General features: G+C 43.1%; 1 protein-coding gene across 1 annotated transcript in view; it reads right to left on the bottom strand.

Annotated features, from left to right (window-relative positions):
- Window positions 1-6480: 6480 nt before the first annotated feature.
- LOC149280543 (protein FAM171A1-like) overlaps window positions 6481-21846 on the bottom strand; it is a 45796-nt gene continuing 30430 nt past the window's right edge. Inside the window, exons 5-8 of the mRNA XM_089500400.1 lie at window positions 21052-21228; window positions 9922-10038; window positions 8421-8535; window positions 6481-8077 (exon numbers count right to left, since the gene is read on the bottom strand). Coding sequence (XP_089356526.1) covers window positions 6481-8077; window positions 8421-8535; window positions 9922-10038; window positions 21052-21228 — 2006 coding nt within the window. The remainder of the gene's footprint in view (window positions 8078-8420; window positions 8536-9921; window positions 10039-21051; window positions 21229-21846) is intronic.

Genomic DNA, 21846 nt, shown 5'->3' with positions numbered 1-21846 from the left:
CACGAGAGAAACACAGAGAAGGGGCCGTGCGGGAGCTGGGGCACGAGCGGCACAGCCAGCCAGCACAGCGGCCTCTAGCGGCCGGAATTGGGTAACGCAGGACGCCTCCAGCTCCCCTGCGCTCATTGCAGGTGCAGACTGGCTACTTCACACAGGGGGCCGCGGCGGAGGAGTATTAGGGGGCTGTGTAAACCTAGTGATTGTGGAGCAAACTATTATTATTTATTTATATAGCGCCATCATATTCCGTAGCGCTGTACAATGAGCAGACAGGACAAGTAGTTTATAACTTCATATTTTGAGTTACAGAACAGCAGGGGAGGAGGGCCCTGCTCACAGGAGCTTACAATCTGTAGGGGCTGCAGTTACCGTAACAACAAATGAACAGTCTACTCAGCCAGAACATTCCATCGGTTGCTATGGTAATAAGACCACTTTGCACCAGAATCAAGCAGAGGGTTTGAGTTTTATGAAACATCAGCACTTGTCCCATCATACCTCCCAAGTGTCCCTATTCCCCGGCACCCTAGAATACAAAATGTATTGGGGCCGACCAGAGCACCACAAAATGAGATAGCAAAGGAGTAGTAAGCACTCCACAAAGGAGTAGAAGGTTCTCCGGGCAACATAAAAGGATAAAAATAAGTGTGTCTATAGGTGTCTCCTCCCCGGCTCCTTCCACAAGTCTGAATTATTCACTCCTTTATAGAATTTACACAATTCCTATTTTTTACCCCCAAATCCTTTGCAGTAGGGAATGAAACCAGACTTTATAACTGAATGGTTTCTGGCTGAGCTGAATGATGAAGTATAACCCCAACCGCAGGACTGCGCCAGCCCTACTTAAATGGAAAATGGAGGCCTCAAACACTAGCTGTGTCATTTTATAGCAGCCTGTTTGGATATGGTAACTTGAAACGAGCCTCCCTCCATCACCCAAACTTATATAGAACACTCTTGAATCCGTTCATTTTTATGCTTATTTCAGTTTGAGACATTTCTTACATTCAAGCCGACAAATTCCCACACTGCCGTGGGAATAGCGTGCAGGCGGATGCGGGGTATGAGAAGTTAGCTATGTTCCAAAAGTAAAAGCAGATGTCCATGGACTTTTCCAGGTGCACCTAGATGGGTATCTACAGCGAAAGGTCAACAATTGCTCATACCAACCGAACGGTAATAATTGGGACAGGGAAATCCATGGAGCGATCTTAGCATTTGGGTTATACTTTACGAAGGATCATTCTCCAGGATGGACCCATCAGTATACATTATTAATAAACGCAAGATATTTACTTAACCACTGGTCTATGTTTAGTAAATTAAGCCTCTGGGCTGCAACTTCAGCTCTTCTGTTTTTTTTTTCTTACATTAGGCAGTTGTGATCCTGTGAAGGTCAGTGTTTATAGTAACACGTCTGATCCTTAAGATGAACCCTTAGTGAATGCGAGGTGCTCCTGCGTTCATTTGAAACCCAAACCGGTCCCCGTTGCGTTCAGCCATGTCCTGCGTTCCAATGATAATATATCTATAAGGAGGGCAGGTGCAGTTCAGCTCGTGTGGTTCTATGGTCTCTCCAACCTCTGAATAAGCCTTAAGCACCCTTACATTTTCATATACTGGACTCTCTGTAGTGCCCACTCCCGGTGGGAGCAAATGTGGTGGCTTGCAGTTGCCACAATTTAGGCCCCATATCACAAACTAACGTGAATGGCTGCTTTGTTCTACGAGGTAATCACTTAACTTACCAGCCTTCTACTTCAATACATGGGCTTTGTTGTGATGTCACACCACACTGTCCACAAATTCATGGGGGCAATTCTTACCTTTCCTGCACGTCCAGTGTCGAAAATGGTGCTGGTGGTCCTGATTAAAGAAACATTTTCTGGGATAGAAGCCTAATAGCCAACATATTACATATTTCTTGATTACACACATCATGGTTACAGATCAATAACATTTTAACAAAAAAACATATGCATTAATAAATCACTACACCATGTTGTGGTTTAAACAACTTTTCTGGATGAGATTGAACCACTATAAAAATACAAGGATTTTTTCAAGCTGTTAAAAGTAATTTGCAGCACATGCATTCACAACGAACATATTTTGGACAGAATCAGCAGTGAAGTCTTCATTATTCTACAAGGTTTCTGGGCCATAACACAGGACATCATTTCACATGACAGTTGGCACTTACTAGTATTATGTATTATAAAGTCCCAGGCCTGGCAAGTTTCTACTGGAAAACTTAACTGGACTGAGCCATTCTTTCGCTTACTGCAGTGTGAGAAGTTGGGGTATTTGTCTACTAAAATATTAAACATTCTGAACGGTTAAGAAAGTTAGAAACTGTCCAAGGCCAGTCTAAACAATAACACAACTCTCCAAGCCACACGGTGAGCCAAGGACTGGATGAATGTAACAGGGGACCTAAGAGGAGTATACTCAAGGCTAGCCGATTATTCTTATATGTTAATCTGTTGTAAAAGAAACGTTAATATTCCGTTGAAAGCAGCTTTGAAGAGACTTATCCAGCTCCTGGACCTTCCAAAATAAAGGTAACCTAAAGGGACAGTTTAATGTTCCCAATAGCCTCACCAAATAAGAACGCATATTAAAGTGATTTAGGAGTACTTTAATATTATGCAAAAGGTTAAAAATGCATTCGTTAAAAACCCAAAACATGACTTTAGGGAGAAATTCTAGATCCCTGCTGCATCCATCATCCAATGACTCTCGCCACCGATTGGCTGCTTGATGTGGAGTGATAATGGAATGATGGTGAATAAACCACGTTAGGTGATGTGATCGGCTTAACATATCTCCAGTACAGAAAATACTTGGGTGGCTGGTAAAGAAGCAAATGGATATGGGGAAAGCTCTCTGTCGTATATACTAAGGGGATACTCCAGCAATCATACACACTTTAAGTAATTAGAAAGCTATATGCTGATACCAGCAGTCATGTAGTTGTTTGGAAGGTGTACTTTAATGCTTTGGCACATCAGCCTAAATTAAAAAGAATACTGTGAGAACAATCACACTTTAATTACACATTTCAAAGTGGACAGCCTTTTATTCAAAGAATAAAAGGGTCTCAAGAAAATAAGTTTTATCTATAATGACCCATTCCTATAAGAACATTTTGTACATATTTAATGTGTCTTTTTGTCTGGAATATTTACTTAGCTACAGGCCCTCGCTGGCAAATGCCTGGTGGGCCGGTGCCAGATTATGCGGGTCACTTACCTTTTCCGCCACGGGCCAGAGAGGAAAGAAGGACTGTCCCTTTTAAACAGATACTGTGCTCCATGGCTTTGATTCTATATAGATTCTTCAGCAAAATTGACCATTTCAGGGACTCAGGTGTGGGCTTTATCAACTACAACATAAGGTAGCTGATGCATTTAAATACTTGAAACATCCCAGAGGTCTTCCTAAAGGGCAGTGAAAGCCATGCGATGTGAGAGGCCGAGTTAGTCCCAAAATAAATTGGGTTGAGAGTGGGCATGCCTAAACAGCGCTCACCTGCCCCCCCCCCCCCCCGAGGAAGAGGAGAGTGACCTGGGGGTCGGGGGGTTAGAAGCTTGTGTTCCCAGGTATGTTCATGGGTCAAACCATACGGTCATTATGCACAACGGAACGTCAATATGGACAGCTTGAAATCGAAATCTCACTAATTTAACCAACGGCATTATTCCGGGCCAACCAAGGTATTCTTTGTGGGGTAAGGTTAGTGTTTGTCCATAATAGTGTAAAAGGTCAGGGAGCTGCATTGGCACACTCCTACCACCTTAATGATTAAACTGTATCATTCAATAGCAGTGTTGCCAAATAGATCAACATCGCTGTCTTGTGTTACAGCATTACTTTATAAATAAAATGTTGAACTTTTGTTTTGTCACTCAGCGTTATGAATACAAAATGTCCCTCATTTATCTAGTGAGGTCCACAAACATTTCATTTAAATCCAGATTTATACGATTTTTATATTTTGACATAAAAGCTATTGTACTACAGTGACTACAGCAGGGCTTGAAACCCCCAGGGTTTTGCAGGGTTTGTGCTGGAGTCAGGGTGTGTGTGTATAAATGTGTAGTGCTGCAGTCAGGGTGTGTGTGTATAAATGTGTAGTGCTGGAGTCAGTGTGTGTGTATAAATGTGTGGTGCTGGAGTCAGGGTGTGTGTGTATAAATGTGTCGTGCTGGAGTCAGGGTGTGTGTGTGTATATAAATGTGTCGTGCTGGAGTCAGGGTGTGTGTGTATAAATGTGTCGTGCTGGAGTCAGTGTGTGTGTGTATAAATGTGTCGTGCTGGAGTCAGTGTGTGTGTATAACTGTAGTGCTGGAGTCAGTGTGTGTGTATATAAATGTGTGGTGCTGGAGTCAGGGTGTGTGTGTATATAAATGTGTGGTGCTGGAGTCAGGGTGTGTGTGTATATAAATGTGTGGTGCTGGAGTCAGGGTGTGTGTGTATAAATGTGTCGTGCTGGAGTCAGGGTGTGTGTGTATAAATGTGTCGTGCTGGAGTCAGGGTGTGTGTATAAATGTGTCGTGCTGGAGTCAGTGCGTGTGTGTATAAATGTGTCGTGCTGGAGTCAGTGCGTGTGTGTATAACTGTGTCGTGCTGGAGTCAGTGCGTGTGTGTATAACTGTGGTGCTGGAGTCAGTGCGTGTGTGTATAAATGTGTCGTGCTGGAGTCAGGGCGTGTGTATAAATGTGTTGTGCTGGAGTCAGTGTGTGTGTATATAAATGTGTCGTGCTGGAGTCAGGGCGTGTGTGTATAAATGTGTCGTGCTGGAGTCAGTGCGTGTGTGTATAACTGTGGTGCTGGAGTCAGTGCGTGTGTGTATAAATGTGTCGTGCTGGAGTCAGTGCGTGTGTGTATAAATGTGTTGTGCTGGAGTCAGTGTGTGTGTATATAAATGTGTCGTGCTGGAGTCAGGGCGTGTGTGTATAAATGTGTCATGCTGGAGTCAGGGCGTGTGTGTATAAATGTGTCGTGCTGGAGTCAGGGCGTGTGTGTATAAATGTGTCATGCTGGAGTCAGGGCGTGTGTGTATAAATGTGTCGTGCTGGAGTCAGGGCGTGTGTGTATAAATGTGTGGTGCTGGAGTCAGGGTGTGTGTGTATAACTGTGGTGCTGGAGTCAGGGTGTGTGTGTATAACTGTGGTGCTGGAGTCAGGGTGTGTGTGTATAAATGTGTCGTGCTGGAGTCAGGGCGTGTGTGTATAAATGTGTCGTGCTGGAGTCAGTGCGTGTATAACTGTGGTGCTGGAGTCATGACTCATGACTTTTTTTTTTTTTTGACAATGACTATCAGTGTGGCCGTTCAGGCAAAACCAAGTTTTTTTGTTGTTTTTCTTAAACAAAATATCGAGAAAAAAAACGAAAAAAAAAAAAAACTTTTGACATTTTTATTTCAATAATAATTCTTGTATAACCAAGCAGTTCATTAAACAGAATGCACAGAGAGGTCATTCTAGCACTTCAGAATTTGGTAGAGTAATGTTCTTACCTTTCTACCCCACTTTATCAGTTCTTCAGTTCATGATAAAGGAACAATTTAATCAGTTTTCAAAGCAACTGAAACTGTATTTACATAACATGTTTTATGTCACTAAGTGAAGCTTTAAGACGTGTTCTAATCTATAGTACACAATGATATCTATCGCATACATCCTATGGAAATGAGAAATGCAAAGCAGAAATGGGTTTAATGCGCATGCAACAGAAGATTTGCAAGTAAAGAAAACTGAAGACTTTTAGGGAGCTAGAGAAAAAGTGTAAAAAAGGCACTTGGAGAACAGGGACCAGATTATATACAGATAAAGCAGACAATATTACATTTGGTTTTTAGAAAAATTAAAAACAAAACTATTAAAATGCCAAAGAGTTCTTCCTCACAGGTTTTGTGTAAAAATATGCAACAAAAATTAAAAATATAATAAATCAGCTTAAAATGGAAACAAAATGTAATTTGTACAGCATAAGTATAATAAGAAAGCAATGCCCAGATAAAATGTCACTTGGTTTAAAAGCAGCAATGCATAGCCTTTAAGATAACGTGTACTTCTTGACAAAACACAAAGTTCCTGTAGAATATAGAGATTAACAGTAAACATTATGTTTTGTTTTCTGATTAAGGACTCATGTGTCATCGTCTCACAGAAGGTTAGTGGTCAGACCCCATGAAGAAAAGATCCTTTTAAATTCGTAGTAGCCATTAATTTAATGAAATAAAAAACCAAAAACAAACAAACAAAAAAAAACGTGCTACCGCTTTTCCTATTTGTAAAATTTGCTTTTTAACCCGCCCGGAGGAAAATCTTCCATATTTAATGACAACCAACCTCCTTTTAAGTTTTTGAAAAAAAAATTTCTTTGCAGGGACAATGGTCTCCGAAAAGTAAGCATCTCCAAAGAAAGAATATTTGGCAATTTATTATTCCATTTTGTGGCGAAAATACAAGTCATTTCACGTTAAAAGCCAGGAGTGGCCTTTCTTCTCGTTTTTGCCAAGGGCTTTTTTTGTTTTCACCTTGGTCTTCGGCACAATCATCTTGGAGGGAAAGTTCATGCTCTGGGCTGTTTAATGGCACTGGTGATGAATCTGCAGTTCTTTTTATGGGCTCTTCCTGAAGACTGGGTAGTTGGCCAGCACTCCTCCTTCCCGGGGCTTCAGTAAAGGATCGACTATCCTCAGGGCTGCAAACCGCAGTTCCACATTCACTGCCACTTTGGTCCAGGTCCTCCAAATAAACGAGTTGGGTATAGGCCGTACTGTCTGAGACCATCTCATCAGTTGGCTGGTACTCTGGTACAGTCGGATGCTGCTTGGAGGGGTGATGCTGCCGCACTGAGAACTTATCACCTCTTCCTTTTCTTACAGTTTTGGGTTCATTCATGTCAACACCAGAATCCAGGCTGGCATCATTACTCCCGTTTTTTCCAGCTCTTTGAAGATCTATATATGAATGTCTAATGTGTGCATTTGATCGCCCATCCAATGACACAAACCAGGCACGGGGATGAGGCATGGGGCGACCCCCACCAAGCTCCATCAAAGCCTTTTCTGTCAACAGCTGCACTTCGCCATTCATTTGAGCAATGGTAGCATCGTTTAAGGAAGCTGGAATGGACATGGATTCTGAAAGAACTGTGTTTTGGACGCTCCATTCTGTTCCATCGCCGTCTTGCAGATGCTGTTGTGACATCGCTTGAGAACTTAACTGCTGATTTTGCATTTGCTGTGGATGTTGCGCATGAGATGACAGTTCAGCTTGGAGCCTTTCTATTTCAAATGGCTGCTCGGCTGAGACAATCAGCGGCTGGCTTACAAAAGGATGTTCTCCAGATAGTTTCATATAATGTGCTGGAATGACCAGGGTAGGCATTATGTTACGGTAAACACTGTCATTCACCTGGTCTACAGAATTGTAGCATATGAGCTGACCCGACCGAGGAAAAGACGTTGGCCTTTCAAGGTGATCCACAGACCGGGACATCATACATTCATTTGGCCGTCGGTCTATCATCTGCTCTGGTTGAGGAGCAGAAGGCGTTGGGTGCGTTTGTTCCTGAATACTTGGTTTGCTTCCTGCCGTAACGCGATTAGAAGAAGATTTAAGGTCTTTATCCTTGTTTTCGAACAAAGGCTGACAGATCACTGAATTGTAACTCCTTCGATATTCATCTTTCATGGAAGGTGCATATCCATCTGATATTTCTGCAGACTTCCTTGATTTTAGGAGGAATTGATCCAATGATTTATTGTAGACCTGTCTCAAAGTCCCAGTTGGCGTCAGGCTATCCAAAGACATTCTGCTCTTTTCTTCTTGATGCGACAGTAGCTCCTCTCTGGAGCTAAATTCCTGCGAGGTATTATAAGAAGGCTTCAGCATCGGAGTATGAATATCCGCCTCACCACTAGAAGACATCATCTCCATGTGGACGGGGCTAATTAAGTTGATGTGAGACATTGAAGTGGCCTGATCCTTTTTAGTACAATCTAAGGCAGTGGAAAGCTGAAGCTTTCTGTGATGCTGTCGTGGCTTTAAACACTTTCGCCTGGAAATAAAAATAAGAAAAAATAGATTTCAGCAGCTTTGAACCTCTGATAGGTGAGCAACCAACAGTCAACGGCAGGAAAGTGCTCCTATTGAAACCAACATAAGGGGTTTCTTCTCACTCGCATGAGCATCTAAAGAGACCCCCCACCTAGATTATAGCTGGGGGACAGGCAAATGCATATGGGGTGTTTCTGCAGAATAGCCCCAATCTTTTGCAAAGGGGGCAACATGGAAATGTCCTCATTTCTTCTTGCAGGTTGACAATATAGCTATGTGTTTTTGCCATTATACCTTTAGTTGCATGTAAACGTAGAAGAATGGGGGCGAGATGTTACATTTACCTGCAGTAGTAGAGCAGTAGACACAGTAACACTAGCAGTATGAAAGCGATCCCGCCTAATATTGCCAGAAGAAACATTGTGTGATAGGTGGTCATGTCTGGTGATACCACAGGACCTGGAAAGCAAACCGGAAAAACATATTTCAAAGCTCACATAAAACAAACTTATCATCTGTTATCTCATCCAGCACACGAAGCCTCTTACAGTTACAGTATGGCTGCTCTAGGAAGAGTGCAAGCTTTCAGACCAGTCAGCGAGTCCTTCTCATCAAATTGTAGGAGAGGTTTTATGCGACCGACGCAGTCCTGATGTGGCCATAAGCACACTGGACTAATGCCCTGTGGTGGTTTTATTATTACCGTATTTGCTCGATTATAAGACGAGGTTTTTTTCAGAGCAAATGCTCTGAAAAATAACCCTCGTCTTATAATCAGACCTCAAATAGGTCTGACTATGAGACGACTAAGATCCAGATCCCCCGCAGCTGCAGGGGACCTGGATCCACCTGCCCCCCCCCCCACGCCACTTACCGGTACTTCTGAGTCCCCGGTGTGTAGCTGGGGCAGCGTGTAGATGTCTACGCGATTCGCATAGACAACTTCCGCTGCAGCAGGAAGGAGGTGTGGCTAGCAGTGGGGGTTGTCTGCGTCCATCGCGCAGACCTTCCCCGGCTGTCAGAGATCAGAGTTCCCCGCTGCTAGCCACGCCTCCTTCCGGCTGCAGCGTAAGTGCATGGGATCTACACGCTGCCCTGGCTACATGACAGGGAAGTCAGAAGCACCGGTAAGTTTGGAGGAGGGGGGGGGGCGGGGAGTGTTAAATAGGGGGCATAAGGCATTTCTGGAGGCAGAGTGCTCTGTGTAATGCCTATTAACCCCCTTAATGCCACTGCCTCCAGAAATGCCTTTTTAACCCTCTATACGCCACTCTGCCTCCTGAATGCCTTATACCTCCCTATATGCCACTCTTCCCCATAATATGCCTTTTAACCCTCTAAATGCCAGAGTGGCATATAGGGGTATAAGGCATTTCTGGAGGCAGAGTGGCACATAGGGGGTCAAAAGGCATATCATGGGGCACAGTGGCATTTAGAGGGTTAAAAGGCATATCATGGGGCACAGTGGCATATAAGGCATTTCTGGGGCAGATGTGCATAACTGGGGGGGGCAGGTTGGAAAATAGAAGGAAATAAAACCAAAATATTTTTCTCAATCATAGCTTTTATAAAAAACAAAAAAATAGTTTAGATGAATTAACATTTACTGGTAAAACTTTTTTCCTATAGGGTCGTCTTATATTCAGGCTTTTTCTTTTTTCCTAAATTAATATTCAGATTTGGGGGGTCGTCTTATAATCGAGCAAATACAGTATTACTACATTTATTCGCCAGCTAATTCCAAAGTGTAATCCTGCTATGATTTCACCCATCACACCCAGGCTAGCCTTGATGAAGTGACAAAAACATGGCATTCGAATGAATGAATGAATGAATGAATCTTACCTGGACTGGAGGAAGACATGGCAGCAACCCAATAACCCATCTGTGGGGCAATATATGTCCAGGTGAGCTGGTCCCCCTCTTGCTGAATGATCCCAATGCTACTTTTTAACCATGTTCCTAAAGGACGAAAAGAAATGACAATACAAGACCAAGAACACACACACTTTCTTGTGAATATCTAGTACAAGCAATAAATTATATATTTTATATATGTTCATGCTTGGCAGCATGCTTTAAAATGAAACAATTAAACCTGCTAACCATATAACCATTTATATATTTTTTATTATAGAATTATTTCTGCATGTACATTTAAGTAAATTACATCTTTCCAATTTAAAACCTTTTAACAACAGATTTTATTAGTTTCTATAATAATGTTGAAGGGTCAGGGAATTTCTAAAATCACCCATCTTAGGAAGCAAAACTTTTTAAAAGTGGATATATATTATTAAAAATGTATGTATCTGCTCACAACTTTTCAAAAGGCACCCTGGAAGTATTATTTGTACAAAACCCCCACTAATTCTTTATGATAATCTGTTATATTTAACAAACTAAGGTCAGCTCCTCCCAAGGTAAATGCCACCCCTGGACTCTTGGAGAGGTTGCATTCATTGTTAAAGCAATGGACTTTGTGTCCCATTCAGTAAATAGGCTTCTTTCCTCACTCTGGATGTTTTTAACGGAGAGGGTGACCCCATTAGCAGTGGGAATGTAAACATGCATGGGATACATATAAAGCTATCATAAATCTAATACAAAGGTCAAGGACTGATTACGGTCTGAGTCTTTACATCAGGAATAATGGCCTAAACAGTTTATCTGCTATCAAATTCTCTGTAAACAAACAAAGCTTGCAGCTCACAGAATGTCCACTAGGTGGAGCAGCGTGACAAATAATTCTACACTACTTTCCCCGGCAGATGTGCTTTTACTAAGCACAATGCATTGTGAACAGCCTAAACATACCCACGTAGAAGGAAATATACATTAATAATCAGTGCTAAGTATCCAACAATATTAGTAAAACTAAAATTCTACCGGCTGTACATGATTTCTGTTTCAGACCAAAAGCAGCCGGAGTGCCAGATGCTGTCTGTATTTGGAAGCAAAGTAATAGTTTTTATTGAATTCAGGAAGGAGAGCTTTGGGCATTGGGCTGTTCTCTATAAACATGATCTGCCTCCCGGGATTTGTCAAGCCAGATTATAAAGTATTTTCTGAAGTGATACGTTTGTGGAGATGAGGCAACCGAGTCCTGCCAAGCCATTCAACTCGCATGTAATCTTGTGGTTCACACATGATACTCTCTCACATATGCAAGGACTTCATTACGAGGCTTTACTTTTGCTTCATGTATATGTTCCATTAAGCACAACGTCATCTTCCAATACATAGAATAGGGCAATAATTACGGAAGGGACCGTGGCCGCGTTACACAGCCGCATCTCATTAGGACTAGAGCGATAATGAAGACACAGGGGGTCTCTAATTTTTGAGATTTGAATCCCACCGCTTCTTATCTGTTCTCTAATCGGATGTCACCCAATGCGATTAGCCAAAACACAGGCTGTTATCCCAATGGTCGTATTAAGATGATGGCAATGCTTGCACTGTTGATGCCACGTTGGCCCCAATCATGGCCCCTGTGGTTTCAGGGTATTAGGCTGGAAGATTAAGGCATCAATTTATAGCTCTGCCTGTTAACCTGCGTTTCCCATCAGTCATACTGTGAATATTATTAATGAATTAGAAGTTTGATAATACAAACAAGCACAATCGTCACTTTAATAAGCAAATGTCATTGCGATGGTAATGCACACACTCTGTGTTCCTTGGGCTCCGATAGCACACACTTTATTTAAGTAGCGTGCATTACCATGGTACACCCGGTGCTTTTCATCTGACTTAAAGGCATTTATGTAGGTTTTCAAGGCGTGGAATGGCTTCTACACGCTGCGCAGCCGCAGACCGGGTTCATACACTTTGCAGAGACCCGTGTTCGTAGAAGCTCTGGCCCTGAAGCCAGTGTTTTTAATCCACTTCGCTATCTCCTTGCGAATCAAGGAGCTTTTCCCTGCTTTCATTAGAGAGCAGAAAGGTGGAACTCTCATGTACACGGTTCAATTGCCATGCCCGCCGCCCAGATGACAGATCCGGTCCCTTACAGCTAAAGGAACAATGGCCATTTCTGTAATTCTAATGAGGCTTTCAATAGACAAGAAGAGCGATCGAAGCAGACGGTCCCCCCACGGGCGCTCTCCTCTCTAACTCCCTCCACCTGGTGCCGGGAACCCCAGACTCGTCTCCCCATCTATCTGCAGATCCCCAACCAAGAGAGTCAGTTACAGCTCTTACTCTTTATAAATCACTTGCTTCCTACAGTAGAATATCTTTCTTGTCGATATTCCCATGCAGAGCTACTTGTAACCCTGTTTGCGTGTAAATATTTAATAATCCCCATATATCACATCCTCTCTTTTGAGCTCCGTGGTATAATCTGACAGCCCCGCTTGCCATCTGACATCGCACTAATTATTCTGCTAATATCAAATTAAAGGAGTGTCAGATGGGATAAGCACGAACCTTTTACTCACTTTTAAATACATCTAAATATTTATGATCTCTAGATGTCTGCACCCCCCCTCCTGGAAAGGATCGCGAGCGAAAGGCAAGACTTTGTAGTGTAAATAAAGACAGAGAAGAAGGGAATAACAGTTACGCTCTCAAAAATGATGGCATTTGTAGATGTTTAGCAATGTTGGATATCAACGGAACAATGATGAATAATGCATTATCCTGCACAGAAGGTAACAGATAAAGCCTGCATTATGCACATCTACATCAGGAACCTAAAAATAGGAAACCGGTTATGAAATATGATACCATTTCTCTTTGAAGCGGACGCATGTGTGTGAGATATATATATATATATATATATATATATATATATATATATATATATATAACCATTTCAGAAAAGTCCATTAAAATTTACCAGCAATATATTCTCACTTGCTTAAATTTTGGTTCCTTAGAAATTAACCGACAATACACTGTTGGCCCAGTCAGAATGCAGCCTGCCATGTATCTGGTTGCCCTTGGCTAGCTCACTATATATCAGTCTTCTCATTTATTAACCATCCTTTTATTGTCACAAGGGTTTAAAGACCATTCATGACGACAAAAGGAAGACAAGAAGCAGCCTGAACAGACGTACAATTAAACAATTAGCAGGATAAAGCAGCAATTTAAAACATAACTCAAATTAGCCGGTCCAGTCCGTTTACTGTGAACGGGTATAATTAGCACCATTATTGCTTTGCTGCAGGAAAGGGTAAGGACTGCTCCTTTAAAACACAGGACAGCACATACCAACTGAAATCAGTAAACAAGCTTGCAAGCTCAACACATCTGTTCACCTTTGTCAGTTCATGTTTTCTCATACTATTTGACCATGTACTGTGCAAAGCACACATATTCATCATTAATATTATCATTATTATTAAAAAGTGTGTGTGTGTGTGTGTGTGTGTGTCTGTGTATGTGTGTGTGTGTATCCCCCTATATTTGACTGGCCGACATAACTATTTCCCCAAATGAAAACCAGCGATAAATCCGCCAAAATTGACATTTTCTTTTCTCATTTAAAAGCAAGAGCTGATCACCAAACTACACCAGTAATCCTATACACCCTATACACCAGACGCCCCCCCTACACATCAGTTCAGACATTCTACTGAAGATCTGAACGTCAGGCTCCGAAGGGTCAGGACGGCTCTGCAGGGGAATAACGGCTGCAATACCATGGAGCAGAGCGTTAAATCTGCAGTTCAGACGAATGGAGGCGCCCCCCCAAACCCACAAGAAGGGTACGAAGAGGACATTCACCTCGTGCCAATCATTCCGTCTACTGAACAGCAGGACGCGGGGGCTCCGTGCCACCAAGCCCCCCCCCGGGGCAACTGCCCATTTTGCCCCATTGTTAATCTGTCCCTGCTATAATACATAGTTACCATGGGGAGACATCCTGATTTTTATTTCCCTTTGGATAAGAACAGGCTTAGCAGCTTAGAACACAATATATTCAGTGACGGCTATTACGGCATTATGTAGATTTTATTATTATAGGTCATCGGAAAACCGGTCGTACTTATATTAAATAAATAGACACGGCGTTGGAAGGATGCAGACGGCTAATGAAGATTCCCGGTAAGCAGAGTATATCGGTAACGCGGTCTGTCTCGTGGAATTCCCTCCTGCAGTTTTGGTCGCGTTGGTGTATAACGGAAACCTCAGGGATCTCCTTTTAAAACGTTTCCGCTGCCAATCCATTCATTCATTCTACGAACTTGCAAACGGCGTCCAGCGGAGGATATGTCGGGGTATAAAATGTAAGCACCGGCTGAGAGAGCTGACGCTTGTTTGAGAAAGCCTGGTCACAGTCAGCAGCAGGGACCCCCAACCTCTCCGGGTACCTATTATGGAATCACAAAGAGCCACAAGGAACTAAGCTCGGCCAGATGTGCCGACTAAGGGACGGCCACAGACTGTCTGTAAAGAAGTATAGGATCTGACGGCAGATAAGAGCCATCCGGATCAGCTACAAGTCTTATAGATCCTGGATATAAAGAGATTACGTAGCGGAAAGTATCACACTGAGGGAAGATCAGCTAAGTTATGAAACGTTATTGATCTGCCCCACTTTTTAGAAAAAGGCAGATCATGAGCGGCAGAGAGAAACCCCAAAACCTTCAAATGGATGGTGAATTCTAAAAACGGTTAGCCGTTTTCACGAAGAACAAGGACATTTCTAGCTGTAACATAATAAATGGTTTCCTAATGATCAATGGACGCACGTTAATCCAAGTTTACATTTAAAAGGCTAATTGATCATTAGAAATTCCACTCGATTGAAACATAAGAGTGATGGGAGTGATAAAGGGTTTCTGTACTTCTATGAAGATATAGCATTAAAGATCAGCCATTTCCAGCTACAATGGTCATTTACAACACTTACGTGTACACTGTATATCCGATCCATTTCATGTTATTTCAAAGGACAAAAATTGTCGTTTCTTTAAAACAAGGACATTGCTAAGTGACCCCAAACTTTTGATCAGTAGATATTCACACACACACACACACACACACACACTAACTCTCCTCAACATAAGCCCAAGCTTTACAGCCTCTAAACTATAGGTAAGAGCAGCTAGTGCCATAACAGATAACAAAAGGCTTTATTAAAACAGTAGTTCAATATTTTAACCAAAAAGGTATACTTTTAATACAAGACTGTTCCTTTAAACACGGTCAGAAATGAAGGGTTTGAAGTAACAGACTAACCCAGGACACAGGCGCAGTTATAAAACTAACGTATGATCGAGACAAAACCTCTCATTATGTGACAAGGTCCATGTGACCCAAACTTTCAGAACCCTCCAGGCAAAATTCTTTCTATTCAGATCCGAGCTACGCTAACGTGACTGCATCCGACAAGGGGGAGAAGGTGGGGGTATTGGGGGTAGAATTGTGCATAGATACACTGATCCAAAGGGTACTTCTATATGTCCCTTTCTCCACGTGATAAACCACACAACCAGATATACCACAAAGAAACATACGATAAACCAACCCTTTTAATACATGCATAGCTGAATATTCGTATCTTCTTAGTGGTTCACGTTATCAAAGTCTGGTCAACACACACACCGAACAACAACTATTTAAAGGAGCAGAAAAGGGATCTAGTCAAGACACCCGAGGAGGTATATGTAGAATTGTAAGTTAAGCATACGGACAAGCTTCAAATAGAACAGCCTGGAGGGTAACTTCTTTGCAGCCTCTTTGCTGCCCCCTGTGGCGAGTCATAAAAAGCTTCAATACCCACCTCCAACTTTCAAACCGAGGGGCTAGATCTTTATACTGCAGTATTCGCATTCAAATGAACATCCACGTAACCAAAAGCACTCGCCCCCGAGTACCGCTGAATAAGCCTGTGCATTCGGCAATTCGTACGAAGCCCGGACAACGAGGACAGACCCCCCCCCCCACAAACCGGCCGAAAACTAAGTGGAAGTTGCCGGGTTCTGGATCGAAGACAGAAGATAGAGGAAAAACGTAGGGAGCTTCAGAGAGAGTGACTGAGAATGAGTGAGTAAATGAGAGTGAGTGTGGCCACAGGGTTTAGATCCTGAATTAAAAATGCCCCTGAATTTTCGGCTGAACCCAACGGACAGGGAACCAAAAATTGTTGTCCAAAAAACGAATGTGCCGACTGTCTACTGCGGAGCGCGACACCCTGCAAAAAGCCACTCGTACGGTGACAGCACCTTTGCTGCAGGCGGGAGGAACGCGTGGCAGCACCTAGTCTTATGCAGTTTCACCGTACAAGGGTTAAAAACGTCTCATCTATTTCATCGCTCCATTTTTACACGAGAGTCATTTCTCTTTCCAAATATCCTGCTGCAATTATATCAGATTTTGCTGAAATATCCTGTTGTCCTCCTAAAACGGATCTATTGGGACAAATTAAGCATTCTGCAATCTAAGGAGATCCATTTCCCAACCCGATTACCGAAGCAGAAGCAAGGAGTAACTTTATTCCTCATTTTCTGCCAGAGCAGGGATATAAAGCCAAGACTCGAGGACTCGAGTATCCGAGCGAGGAACTGGCCAAGAGCCGCTGCTGCAGCACACCCAGCTCGGTCTCGGCTTCTCACCCCGTTTCTTAAGACTCAATAAATATTACCAGAGATTTTACAAGAATGCAGCAACTTAATTCTGCAATCGGACAGACTTGACAGATATTCTATTCCGTCAGAGATCTTTGGTGGGGCCGATACATCAAATACTGGATTCCAGTATGCACGCCAGGCTGATAATGTAACTCATTTCAGGTCAAGCCCGGCAAGGGCTGCGGTTGAAGGACACGTACGTTTCCCAGCACCTATTTGCATGGGACACCAGTGACCAAGCATGGAAGGGAAGTGTACACCGTGATGAGCGATAACCCAACATTGGGCCACTTGGCACTTTAGAAAACCTAGCGTAAACTGATTCAATGTGTGGAATAATTACGTGGGTAGCAGGCCGCCGGCCGTCTCGGGAACCGGATTGCTTTGCTTCTTTTCGTGACGATCATTAACTGGGGTTTATGTTCCGATTCAGTGAAACTTCCAAAATAAATTGACCCAGAGACGGAAAAACTATTAATGATTACTCAAGGTTTGCCCCCGAGTCTCCGGATCTGTGCCCCGATCTCAGGGTGAAGGGGCATACTCTCACAGTCTCTGAGCCGACTCTTTCCTATCTTACCCTGCGGCGATTATGTCCAAGACTATTAATTGGTGCCTTTGCTCCCAGTAGGTTATGGTCGTTATCTTTGCTTGAATGCTGGTGACTCAATTAAGTGTATCTTTAAACGAAAAGTCAAAGTTTCTGTGAGGGATGCTATTGGAGCTATTTGGCGGGTTATTGAAGGGTTAATACCTCACAAGTCTCACGTTCAGCCCGTTTAGAAAGTCCTCGGATATGATGATTGCACTTTATACAGACAGACAGTCACGGCTTGTCCTCAAAATAGTATTTTATGCCAACACCCGGGACGGGCAACCTTTACCCTCGACAGAGAGCTTAACAACTCAACCGAACGGCTTAATGTGCACCGGGCTATATGCCACGTAACCGGGCTATATGCCACGTAACCCGGCTGTGTGACTGTGATGCATACGATTATTATATATTCGTTAATACTGTGTGACGATTGTAGCGTATACTGCTGTCTCGGCACCCAGCGGACCCAGCTCCGGGCGCTGCTATATGGTCAGAACGAATAATTTCAGGGATCGAATAAAGAACTATAAATCACAATTTAAGACACAGCGGCCGTGGGAACGCAGCACGGGAGGTTTATTTCCCCATTGAAGAGCGGCTTTAAATGGTGTTTTACAGTCAGGAGGAATATAAATAAATCAGGAAAGTATTTCCATAGCAACGGCAAAAACTTTAAAAACATATACTTCTCAGCAACTGCTAACCGGAGCTATGAAAATGCTGATACGCGGGATACGGGATGTCAAAGGAGCTCATTTTTACCACTCAGTAGCTTTTTGTATAATAAAAATGATTGCCCCTGCCCAGGGATTTAAATGGTTACATTGTTGGACTACAACCCTTTTAACCCCTAGTCACCCGCGGGCCCAGCGCTATGATATCCAACGGCAATCATAAGACTCCGTCGCAGTGCTTGGTACAGAAGCTATACGAGTTCTGTTCCCGCGTAACGTTGGCTTGTGATGGATGACGTAACGGGGTCATCTGTCTAACGGGTAATTAAACTACGAAAGCGCCAATGGAAAAGCCTCGTCATTCTTAGCTTGCTGTTTGTATAAAAGGGTACCGAGCAATACTGCGGAATACTGTACAACGTACGGACTTTCTCCGGTTATCCGTCTTTATTGAGGCTTCTGGTAGGGTTTTGGGGAAGAGCCTGAAGAGTTCCAGCAAATAACCCCCGGTCTCTGAAACACCAGCGAGGTCAGGAAATCTATTTCCACCAAGAACAAAAGAAACCTCTTAGAAATTCAGCTGACTTGGCTTTATCGCCAACTATCCAGAGTCACACAAAGTACATGCGCTGCGAGGTCATCACCAGCACACATTTCAATTGTTCTAAATAGAATCTATCATAACAACTTTGCGACGCTTTAAAGCTCTATGCGGAGCGGAGTAAGAATAAAGGTCGAGTGCGAGGGTCAGCGGTGTTCAGAACGTAAACAGTCCACGCAATAATGCTCGGCTATTCAATATAATCAAAATAATTACACAAATATCTACAAGAAAGGGGTGAAACACTTGTGTTCTATTACACTTCGATATTTACATACCTTAAATACCATTTATTCTTTATAATGTCTTTGTTGAGCCAGACCACAATAAAACAAATGGCCGATTTGAAAATCCGGGTGCAGGATAGACTTAGGGATCTCTACAGGTAAAGCTTGGAGGAGAGACGCGATAGAAACATTTAAATACGTAAAAGGGATTTAACCCCTTCAATCCCCTATAGACGTACCGGGACGTCCAAAAAACGCCCACAAAGAAACCCCTATGGACGTCCCGGTACGTCCAGCCCTTCGTGCAGCGTCAGGGACACATCCCTGCCGCTGCACGGGAGACCAGGCTGTCGTTTGACAGCCTGGACTCCCCACTGACAGCAGAAGCCGGCTTTGCCGGCTTTCTGCTGTCCGATCTCCCGCAACAGCATCCGGCATGAAAGCCGGTAAGCTGTTGCCGGTAAACTGCCCGATCGCGCAGTTGCAAACTGCTGACGTAACCCGGAAGGTCATCGGAGGACAGGATATCCCCTGCGGGGATATCCTGCCCTCCGATGAGGCACAGAGACGCTGCGATCTCTATGCAGGTCTGTGAGGACCTGCATAGAGATCACAGTGTGATCGGTGCAGGGGGATCGCGGGGAGGGGAGTGAGAAACCATGTCTCTCACTCCCCCTCCCGGCCTGTAACAGAAAAGCAGAAAAAAAAACGTTAGTCCATTTAAAAATAATATTAAAAAAATCATTAATATAAATAATACTAAAAAAATTTATAATATGAGCTGTGATGTCACTGTGACATCACTGGTATGTTCAGGAGGTCCCTAGGAGGACCTCTAACCATTACTGTTTAAAAAAAAATATATAAAAAAAAATATATAAAAAAATGATAAAAAAAATTCTTAAAAAAACCTTACATCCCATTGCCCTAGCATAACATCTAGCCAGTATAACCCTCCTGCCCCCGTTCACAACCCCCAAACCCGTTAAGCCATAGGCATAAAAATTATACAAAATTGTACACCTAATAGTATGCTCCATGGTGCTGGGAAAGTCTGGAAAATCTATATAAATTAGGTATTTCTGAAATCAGGACACCTGAATTGATAAACTTGGAGGGGATTTTCCATCACTTTACCTAATTTTGTGAGGATTCAGAGGGAAAATGTAAAAAAAAATTAATTTTTCTAATCTTCGCTAGTTTTTACTAAATTTCTCATTCTAAATTTTCAGCTAATCATCCAACTATGGTATCAAACGAAAGCTCTATCTCTCCTTGAAAAAACAATATATAGTTTACATGGGTACACTATTCACAGGAAAAGAGAATCATCGCTAAACCGACATACCCCAAAAATGGCAAAATTGCTCTGGGCTTTGAGGTACCAAAAACCCCTGGGATTGAAGGGGTTAAAGTACAGGAGGGAAGTTTATTTCAATACAGAAGAGGACATAACCTAAAACTAGAGGGAAGACGGGGCCGAGGATCGACTAGACGGGCCGGGTGGCTCTTACCTGCCATCAAATTCTATGTTTCTATAACAAGGAGGTTTATTCAGTAAAGGGAGAGTTTTGCTTTAAACTCTCCTGTCTATTCATTACGAACAGCCAATACTAGCAAGCTTCTACAGTGTGAAGGGCTGAGCTGGCCCCGTGTAATGCATAATTAAATGCATGAGGAGACATTAAGGATCTAACTATACATTACACAGGCCCAGCCAGGCTCTTTCTGCAGCAGAAGGTCACTGGAGGGGGCCCTTCACAATGTATAATAAATTGAAGGAGCTGAAACACAACTCTCTCTTGATGAATAAAGATGAAGTCTCAATGTGCTCATCTGTCATTTGGTACAGACCTAAAATTACTGGATTCGCCATTACCGGAACATGTATACACATACTTGCAGTGCATTTGCCGCTTGTAGTTGGCCTTAATATTCAGCCAAACAGGACTCTGTCTATGCCCCCGGCACAGAAACCTGAGAAACGTGCCAGGGCGCAGACAGAAACAAATGGGGACGGCTGCCAAAGGAAGGAGCATATAAAGAAGGATATCGTATCAAGCCTTCTTGTATAAAAGAAAAAAAAACAAAAACAAAAAAACGCACTCATACATACACACACGCGCACGCACACACACGCAATAAAACAGCAAACATCAAAGCGCCGGTATATTTACATGTCTACTTAAACGTCTCCAAATGGGATCTTTCATAAGCTGGTCTTGAAGTCACTTTATGTTACGTGAATACAGAGAATTCCACAGATTAGAATAATTCGGGTTCTCACCATGCTTCCTGTCGAACCTCCACGCCGGGACATGCGCGTTGTGCTTCAGGTTGCTGGGCCCCGGGAGCGGCACGGTCACAAAGATGGGGCCGTTAACCGGGATGTCCGTCCCATCGCTGCTGAGCAAGTGGATGCTGACAGCAGTCACCGGGGTGAGGTCAATCCTCGTGCTGTTCCCTATAGAGTTAAGAAAGGTATCGTTAGCAAAGTAACAGACTCCACGCTCAGCCCACACATTAATACCCACGCAAGAGACATATTAAAAATAACCACCGCCCCGAAAAGGAACAGACGTGCCCATGAATATATTAAAAGCATTCTGCAGGGCACAGGAAAGATCCCGTTTAAGTGCATACGATGGCTGAAGCGTCCCTTTGAATTAATGTACGATATAAACATTGAAAGGAACAAAGCATGTGCATGCGCGGTAAATCCGACAGAGCCACCTGCCACAAGAGGGTAAACGGCTTCTGGGAAAGAACACAAAGCTTTCTGTAACGCCCAGAAAAGAATACGCATGGCTGCCAACTGCTTTACATCATACATGATCCCCACGTGAGGAGCGCCGTGGGACCTGGCAGCCCTAGCAGGAGGTTCATACAAACCTTCGACACGTTACCCTTATTTAAGGGCTTAAATCTCAATCAGTCCTCGCCTTGGATTCAGGAACCATATGCCTATACCAAGAATGTTTAAATTCCCTCACTGTATTAAATGTCTACCACTTATTCTGGGAGGCTGTTCCACTGATCTACCACTCTCTGTATCCAGTATATTGTGGGCAGGCAAATGACT

The sequence above is a fragment of the Sceloporus occidentalis genome, unplaced genomic scaffold (genome assembly GCF_023333645.1).
Source record: "Sceloporus occidentalis isolate IW3139 unplaced genomic scaffold, rSceOcc1.0.p SCAF_154, whole genome shotgun sequence".
In the NCBI taxonomy this organism is placed as follows: Eukaryota; Metazoa; Chordata; class Lepidosauria; order Squamata; family Phrynosomatidae; genus Sceloporus; species Sceloporus occidentalis.
This window is presented reverse-complemented; position numbering and strand designations above follow the sequence as displayed.